The following is a 9,778-nucleotide window of genomic DNA, read 5'->3' on the forward strand; positions in this document are numbered from 1 at the left end:
GGGCACAGAGTAAGACACACATCAAGAGGCTGTTACACTAAATCTATACATCACTGTAGTGTGTAGTCTCTACATCTCTAATCTAAATCTATATATCACTGCAGTGTGTAGTCTGATGTAGTGTGTAGTCTCTACATCTCTGATCTATACATCACTGTAGTGTGTAGTCTGATGTAGTGTGTAGTCTCTACATCTCTAATCTAAATCTATACATCACTGTAGTGTGTAGTCTCTACATCTCTAATCTAAATCTATACATCACTGTAGTGTGTAGTCTCTACATCTCTAATCTAAATCTATACATCGTTGTAGTGTGTAGTCTCTACATCTCTAATCTAAATCTATACATCACTGTAGTGTGTAGTCTCTACATCTCTAATCTATATCTATACATCACTGTAGTGTGTAGTCTCTACATCTCTAATCTATACATCACTGTAGTGTGTAGTCTCTACATCTCTAATCTATACATCACTGTAGTGTGTAGTCTCTACATCTCTAATCTATACATCACTGTAGTGTGTAGTCTCTACATCTCTAATCTATACATCACTGTAGTCTCTACATTTCTTATCTCCAGTCAAAATGTTTACTTTAATTTAAAAAAAGTCAAAACAAATATGCTGGAGGTTTAAATAATGATTGGTGATCCCCAAGAGACACAGACAGAGAGATGAGATGAGGTGATCCCCAAGAGACACAGACAGAGAGATGAGATGAGGTGATCCCCAAGAGACACAGACAGAGAGATGAGATGAGGTGATCCCCAAGAGACACAGTTAGAGAGATGAGGTGGAGCCCAGAGACACAGTTAGAGAGATGAGGTGGAGCCCAGAGACACAGTTAGAGAGATGAGATGAGGTGGAGCCCAGAGACACAGACAGAGAGATGAGATGAGGTGATCCCCAAGAGACACAGTTAGAGAGATTAGATGAGGTGGAGCCCAGAGACACAGTTAGAGAGATGAGATGAGGTGGAGCCCAGAGACACAGTTAGAGAGATGAGATGAGGTGGAGCCCAGAGACACAGTTAGAGAGATGAGATGAGGTGATCCCCAAGAGACACAGTTAGAGAGATGAGATGAGGTGATCCCCAAGAGACACAGTTAGAGAGATGAGATGAGGAGGAGCCCAGAGACACAGTCAGAGAGATGAGATGAGGTGGAGCCCAGATACACAGTTAGAGAGATGAGATGAGGTGGAGCCCAGAGACACAGTTAGAGAGACGAGATGAGATGAGGTGATCCCCAAGAGACACAGTTTGAGAGATGAGATGAGGTGATCCCCAAGAGACACAGTTAGAGAGATGAGATGAGGTGGAGCACAGAGACACAGACAGAGAGATGAGATGAGGAGGAGCCCAGAGACATAGATAGAGAGATGAGGTGGAGCCCAGAGACACAGACAGAGAGATGAGATGAGGAGGAGCCCAGAGATATAGATAGAGAGATGAGGTGGAGCCCAGAGACACAGACAGAGAGATGAGATGAGGTGGAGCCCAGAGACACAGTTAGAGAGATGAGGTGGAGCCCAGAGACATAGATAGAGAGATGAGATGAGGTGGAGCCCAGAGACACAGATAGAGAGATGAGATGAGGCGGAGCCCAGAGACACAGATAGAGAGATGAGATGAGGCGGAGCCCAGAGACACAGATAGAGAGATGAGATGAGGTGGAGCCCAGAGACACAGATAGAGAGATGAGGTGGAGCCCAGAGACACAGATAGAGAGATGAGATGAGGAGGAGCCCAGAGACACAGATAGAGAGATGAGGTGGAGCCCAGAGACACAGACAGAGAGATGAGATGAGGTGGAGCCCAGAGACACAGACAGAGAGATGAGATGAGGTGGAGCCCAGAGACACAGATAGAGAGATGAGATGAGGAGGAGCCCAGAGACACAGACAGAGAGATGAGATGAGGTGGAGCCCAGAGACACAGACAGAGAGATGAGATGAGGTGGAGCCCAGAGATACAGATAGAGAGATGAGGAGGAGCCCAGAGACATAGATGAGAAGAAGTGGAGCCCAGAGACACAGATAGAGAGATGAGATGAGGTGGAGCCCAGAGACACAGATAGAGAGATGAGGTGGAGCCCAGAGACACAGATAGAGAGATGAGATGAGGAGGAGCCCAGAGACACAGATAGAGAGATGAGATGAGGGGAGGAGTTACTCATCCAGATGTGTGATAAACTGTGAGTAGAGAAAGAAGATACAGCCTCCAATATCAAAACATGGTTCAGGAAAACATGGTCACCATTACACCTTCTGGGACGATTCAGTAGAGAACAGAGAGTAGAGCCCCACCTGGATGTTAGTGAGCAGAGTCTCTATTGACGACAGACCCTCAGGGAAGATAAAGGGCCCGGGGAACCCTGCAGGAAGCTTCTGCCCCGAGAACAACAGCCTCTCATAGCCGTCTCCGATTGGTTCTCTGACTGGCTCTCTGAATGGCTCTCTGATTGATTCTCTGACTGTCTGGGTGCTCAGGGAACCACAGTCATCTTGCGGACAGACAAAAGAAGATAGCAGAGAAGTCATCAGAATGCATTTACCGTTGTGTTGGGCTCTTCTGGGGAAAGACAAAGAGAGAGAGTGTGATGGTGATATTCATTATTCAGAACATGCAAAGTAGAGGAAGATTGTGATTGGCTAAACTACAACTGACAAACACAAGAAACCACACCCACCTCTGAACACCCAACCTTTTCAGTGTGGCACCACTGAAGACACACAGATGGAAACACACACTGTCCCCTGAGTATACTGTAATACTGGGTTCACAGATGTCCGTTCTCCTGCACTACTGACATTGATAACTATGTCATGGCCCAGTTTAAATCACACTCTTTCTCTCTCTTTGTCTTGCTCCTCACTCTCACAGACAGACGCCTGCTATCTCTGCCAGGTGGCATAAAGGCAACAGCTGCTCGGTTTCTTTAATTAGTTTCAGTGTCTCTATGACAGATTGAGTTGTGTTGTTTTACCTCCTCTACAGATCAGATTGAGTAGTGTTGTTTAACCTCCTCTACAGATCAGATTGAGTCGTGTTGTTTTACCTCTACAGATCAGATTGAGTTGTGTTGTTTAACCTCTACAGATCAGATTGAGTTGTGTTGTTTAACCTCTACAGATCAGATTGAGTTGTGTTGTTTTACCTCTACAGATCAGATTGAGTTGTGTTGTTTAACCTCTACAGATCAGATTGAGTTGTGTTGTTTCACCTCTACAGATCAGATTGAGTTGTGTTGTTTAACCTCTACAGATCAGATTGAGTTGTGTTGTTTCACCTCCTCTACAGATCAGATTGAGTTGTGTTGTTTTACCTCCTCTACAGATCAGATTGAGTCGTGTTGTTTTACCTCTACAGATCAGATTGAGTTGTGTTGTTTAACCTCTACAGATCAGATTGAGTTGTGTTGTTTAACCTCTACAGATCAGATTGAGTTGTGTTGTTTTACCTCTACAGATCAGATTGAGTTGTGTTGTTTAACCTCTACAGATCAGATTGAGTTGTGTTGTTTAACCTCCTCTACAGATCAGATTGAGTTGTGTTGTTTTACCTCTACAGATCAGATTGAGTTGTGTTGTTTTACCTCTACAGATCAGATTGAGTAAATACATCACATGTTAACCAGTGAGACCCGGGCAGAACAGTAACAGCTCTGTGAGTCTTATTTCATCTCCATGTTAACCAGTGAGACCCAGGCAGAACAGTAACAGCTCTGTGAGTCTTATTTCATGTCTTATTTCATGTTAACCAATGAGACCCAGGCAGAACAGTAACAGCTCTGTGAGTCTTATTTCATGTCTTATTTCATCTCCATGTTAACCAGTGAGACCCAGGCAGAACAGTAACAGCTCTGTGAGTCTTATTTCATGTCTTATTTCATCTCCATGGTAACTCACTGTTTGAGAGAGGGTGGCCTTTTTCTTTTGTTGCTATGATGACTTTTTCTACGACTCATGAAGAACAAATTAATATGTCTTTTTAGACGAAGGTGCGTTCCACTTCATTCCAAAGCAGCTAATTGTTAATGTTTAAACTTTAGAAGTTTGGGAGGGGAAAAAAAAAAGTAATTTTGTGTGGAGAGGAGAGACACGGTTCTGTAGTAGAATGTTAATGAGACCAATAAAACACTAACAGCTGATCCCAACCTGGACAACCTGGTTCTAGAAACTACACAAGTAGACGTGTTAATGGTGGGCTGGTTTCTAGTGATGGAACTTGAAGACTAGTACTCTGCCCTACAATACTCTGAATCACATTTACATTACATTATAATCCTAAAAACTATTTTTTTTAAGAAAAACGATAGGCTCATGAGCAGTGGAGTTCACTGTGCTCTATCTACAGACTGTCTCAGCTTCACCTGAGTCTGATGGGGTTGAATTAGATTTACCGGCACGGGCACGGATACACACACACACACACACACACACACACACACACACACACACACACACACACACACACACACACACACACACACACCACCATCACATTTTACTCCACTTAGCTGACCAAAGCATCTTCAGCCCCCCCCCCCCCCCCCCCCAGCCTCCAATCTTGGCAAACAGGCTAGTGCCACATTGAAGGGTAAAAAGCATGTCCCCATTCTCTCTCTGTCTTTCCCTTTCTCTCTCTCTCTCTCTCTCCTTCTCTCTCTCTCCCTCCCTCTCTCTCTCCCTCCCTCTCTCTCTCTCCCTCCCTCTCTCTCTCCTTCTCTCCCTCTCTCTCTCCCTCCCTCTCTCTCTCTCCCTCCCGCTCTCTCTCTCTCCTTCTCTCCCTCTCTCTCTCCCTCCCTCTCTCTCTCTCCCTCCCTCTCTCTCTCTCTCCTTCTCTCTTTCTCTCTCCCTCCCTCTCTCTCCTTCTCTCCCTCTCTCCCTCCCTCTCTCTCCTTCTCTCCCCCTCTCCCTCCCTCCCTCCTCCCTCTCTCTTTTCATTTCCTCTCCCGTTCCTAAAAGCCTCCCTCTATATCAGTACTAGATGTAATTAGCAGTCTGTCAGTGTCAGGTGTTGCTCAGCGCTCGTCAAACGCAGGGCGTCCAACTCTACTTCTCCTCCTGTGGCCCCTTAGCCCCTTCCCCCCCCTGCTCTGTACTGCAGCGTCATCGGGATGCAGTATGGATCCCCCTCCTCTCTCCACCCTCCCTCTCCTCCCCTCCTTTGATGTGACTGATCCTCTTTGAGTTACTGTTTTATCCATCCCTACCTCCTCTCCCTCCTCTCCTCTCCTCTCCATCCTTCCCTCCACCCTCTTCTCCCAACCCCTCGACCCCCCTCCTGTCCCCCTCCTCTCTCTCTTCTTCTCCTCTTCCACTCTCCTCTCCCTTTCTCATCTCCCTCTCTCCTCTCCTCTCCCCCCATCCTCTCATTTGCAGATCTCCCCAACCAAGGTCATTGTTTTCCATTTTTCTATTTTTTCTTTCCATCATCCTCTTTCTTATTCTCTCCTCTTCCATCCCTCCTTCCCTCTCTCCTCTCCTCCTCTTCCATCCCTCCTTCCCTCTCTCCTCTCCCTCTCTCCTCTCCTCCTCTTCCATCCCTCCCTCCTTCCATCCCTCTGTCCTCTCCCCTCTCCTCCTCTTCCATCCCTCCTTCCCTCTCTCCTCTCCTCCTCTTCCATCCCTCCTTTCCTCTCTCCTCTCCTCTTCTTCCATCCCTCTCTCCTCTCCCCTCTCCTCCTCTTCCATCCCTCCTTCCCTCTCTCCTCTCCCATCCCTCTCTTCTCTCCTCCTCTCCCATCCCTCTCTCCTCTCCTCCTCTTCCATCCCTCCTTCTCTCTCCCCTCTCCTCCTCTTCCATCCCTCCTTCCCTCTCCTCTCTCCTCCTCTTCCATCCCTCCTTCCCTCTCCCCTCTCCTCCTCTTCCATCCCTCTCCCCTCTCCTCCTCTTCCATCCCTCTCTCCTCTCCTCCTCTTCCATCCCTCTCCCCTCTCCTCCTCTTCCATCCCTCCTTCCCTCTCTCCTCTCCCATCCCTCTCTCCTCTCCTCCTCTTCCATCCCTCCTTCCCTCTCTCCTCTCCTCCTCTTCCTTCCCTCCTTCCCTCAGGCTGATGAACTCCACCAAGTGAAGCGTCCTGACTGTCAGTGGAAGTAGAGAGAGGTGAGGTCTGAATGAAGTTTAAAGGAAAATGCTGTATGGTGGATGAAGTGGATGAACTGTCAGACGTCTTCTGATGTTTGATCTTAACGGTAAAGTGTTCAAAGAGAGAATATAGACAGAAGAGTCTCAGACATTCTCTAATGACTCATATGTGACAGAAAGACAAGTCAGAAAAGAGAGAATATAGCTAGAAGAGTCTCAGACATTCTCTAATGACTCATATGTGACAGAAAGACAAGTCAGAAAAGAGAGAATATAGACAGAAGAGTCTCAGACATTCTCTAATGACTCATATGTGACAGAAAGACAAGTCAGAAAAGAGAGAATATAGACAGAAGAGTCTCAGACATTCTCTAATGACTCATATGTGACAGGAAGACAAGTCAGAAAAGAGAGAATATAGCTAGAAGAGTCTCAGACATTCTCTAATGACTCATATGTGACAGAAAGACAAGTCAGAAAAGAGAGAATATAGCTAGAAGAGTCTCAGACATTCTCTAATGACTCATATGTGACAGAAAGACAAGTCAGAAAAGAGAGAATATAGCTAGAAGAGTCTCAGACATTCTCTAATGACTCATATGTGACAGAAAGACAAGTCAGAAAAGAGAGAATATAGCTAGAAGAGTCTCAGACATTCTCTAATGACTCATATGTGACAGAAAGACAAGTCAGAAAAGAGAGAATATAGACAGAAGAGTCTCAGACATTCTCTAATGACTCATATGTGACAGAAAGACAAGTCAGAAAAGAGAGAATATAGCTAGAAGAGTCTCAGACATTCTCTAATGACTCATATGTGACAGAAAGACAAGTCAGAAAAGAGAGAATATAGACAGAAGAGCCTCAGACATTCTCTAATGACTCATATGTGACAGAAAGACAAGTCAGAAAAGAGAGAATATAGCTAGAAGAGTCTCAGACATTCTCTAATGACTCATATGTGACAGAAAGACAAGTCAGAAAAGAGAGAATATAGACAGAAGAGTCTCAGACATTCTCTAATGACTCATATGTGACAGAAAGACAAGTCAGAAAAGAGAGAATATAGACAGAAGAGTCTCAGACATTCTCTAATGACTCATATGTGACAGAAAGACAAGTCAGAAAAGAGAGAATATAGCTAGAAGAGTCTCAGACATTCTCTAATGACTCATATGTGACAGAAAGACAAGTCAGAAAAGAGAGAATATAGACAGAAGAGTCTCAGACATTCTCTAATGACTCATATGTGACAGAAAGACAAGTCAGAAAAGAGAGAATATAGACAGAAGAGTCTCAGACATTCTCTAATGACTCATATGTGACAGAAAGACAAGTCAGAAAATAGAGAATATAGCTAGAAGAGTCTCAGACATTCAGAAAAGAGAGAATATAGACAGAAGAGTCTCAGACATTCTCTAATGACTCATATGTGACAGAAAGACAAGTCAGAAAAGAGAGAATATAGACAGAAGAGTCTCAGACATTCTCTAATGACTCATATGTGACAGAAAGACAAGTCAGAAAAGAGAGAATATAGCTAGAAGAGTATCAGACATTCTCTAATGACTCATATGTGACAGAAAGACAAGTCAGAAAAGAGAGAATATAGCTAGAAGAGTCTCAGACATTCTCTAATGACTCATATGTGACAGAAAGACAAGTCAGAAAAGAGAGAATATAGCTAGAAGAGTCTCAGACATTCTCTAATGACTCATATGTGACAGAAAGACAAGTCAGAAAAGAGAGAATATAGCTAGAAGAGTCTCAGACATTCTCTAATGACTCATATGTGACAGAAAGACAAGTCAGAAAAGAGAGAATATAGCTAGAAGAGTCTCAGACATTCTCTAATGACTCATATGTGACAGAAAGACAAGTCAGAAAAGAGAGAATATAGCTAGAAGAGTCTCAGACATTCTCTAATGACTCATATGTGACAGAAAGACAAGTCAGAAAAGAGAGAATATAGCTAGAAGAGTCTCAGACATTCAGAAAAGAGAGAATATAGACAGAAGAGTCTCAGACATTCTCTAATGACTCATATGTGACAGAAAGACAAGTCAGAAAAGAGAGAATATAGCTAGAAGAGTCTCAGACATTCTCTAATGACTCATATGTGACAGAAAGACAAGTCAGAAAAGAGAGAATATAGCTAGAAGAGTCTCAGACATTCTCTAATGACTCATATGTGACAGAAAGACAAGTCAGAAAAGAGAGAATATAGCTAGAAGAGTCTCAGACATTCAGAAAAGAGAGAATATAGACAGAAGAGTCTCAGACATTCTCTAATGACTCATATGTGACAGAAAGACAAGTCAGAAAAGAGAGAATATAGCTAGAAGAGTCTCAGACATTCTCTAATGACTCATATGTGACAGAAAGACAAGTCAGAAAACAAACAAGATGTTTTAAACCTATTTCTCTGTGTACACTGGATATTCAACCCCATTCAATCTCTTAAGAGAAACCAATCAAATTATGTACCACCACAATTACAACTGAACACGCCGACCAATAACTGGCCTGGTTTTTCATTAGTCTATAAAACAAACCAATTGATTAAATGAAACACTAATCCAAACAGTTCCAGTGAGCCTCTCATCTATTCAGTCGTCCCACTAGTTCAGTTCCACCATTATGGGCCTCTTGTCTTATTAGACTAATGTCCCACTAGTTCAGTTCCACCATTATGGACCTCTTGTCTTATTAAACTAATGTCCCACTAGTTCAGTTCCACCATTATGGACCTCTTGTCTTATTAAACTAATGTCCCACTAGTTCAGTTCCACCATTATGGACCTCTTGTCTTATTAGACTAATGTCCCACTAGTTCAGGTTCCACCATTATGGACCTCTTGTCTTATTAAACTAATGTCCCACTAGTTCAGTTCCACCATTATGGACCTATTGTCTTATTAGACTAATGTCCCACTAGTTCAGTTCCACCATTATGGACCTCTTGTCTTATTAGACTAATGTCCCACTAGTTCAGGTTCCACCATTATGGACCTCTTGTCTTATTAAACTAATGTCCCACTAGTTCAGTTCCACCATTATGGACCTCTTGTCTTATTAGACTAATGTCCCACTAGTTCAGTTCCACCATTATGGACCTCTTGTCTTATTAGACTAATGTCCCACTAGTTCAGTTCCACCATTATGGACCTCTTGTCTTATTAGACTAATGTCCCACTAGTTCAGTTCCACCACTATGGACCTCTTGTCCTATTAAACTAATGTCCCACTAGTTCAGTCCCACCATTATGGACCTCTTGTCTTATTAGACTAAAGTCCCACTAATTCAGTTCCACCATTATGGACCTCTTGTCTTATTAAACTAATGTCCCACTAGTTCAGTTCCACCATTATGGACCTCTTGTCTTATTAAACTAATGTCCCACTAGTTCAGTTCCACCATTATGGACCTCTTGTCTTATTAGACTAATGTCCCACTAGTTCAGTTCCACCATTATGGACCTCTTGTCTTATTAAACTAATGTCCCACTAGTTCAGTTCCACCGTTATGGACCTCTTGTCTTATTAGACTAATGTCCCACCAGTTCAGTTCCACCGTGATGGACCTATTGTCTTATTAGACTGATGTCCCACAAGTTCAGTTCCACCGTAATGGACCTATTGTCTTATTAAACTAATGTCCCAATTGTTCAGTTCCACCATTATGGA

At 43.6% G+C, this 9,778-nt stretch overlaps 1 protein-coding gene across 2 annotated transcripts in view; it reads right to left on the reverse strand.

Moving 5' to 3' along the window:
• dachc (dachshund c) overlaps positions 1-9,778 on the reverse strand; it is a 94,854-nt gene that overhangs the window by 10,228 nt on the left and 74,848 nt on the right. For both annotated transcript variants that reach the window (XM_036951479.2, XM_036951480.2), the window contains exon 7: positions 2,307-2,503. In XM_036951479.2, the coding sequence (XP_036807374.2) occupies positions 2,307-2,503 (197 nt within the window). The remainder of the gene's footprint in view (positions 1-2,306; positions 2,504-9,778) is intronic.

The sequence above is a fragment of the Oncorhynchus mykiss genome, chromosome 18 (genome assembly GCF_057628025.1).
Source record: "Oncorhynchus mykiss isolate SJ-2025 chromosome 18, ASM5762802v1, whole genome shotgun sequence".
In the NCBI taxonomy this organism is placed as follows: domain Eukaryota; kingdom Metazoa; phylum Chordata; class Actinopteri; order Salmoniformes; family Salmonidae; genus Oncorhynchus; species Oncorhynchus mykiss.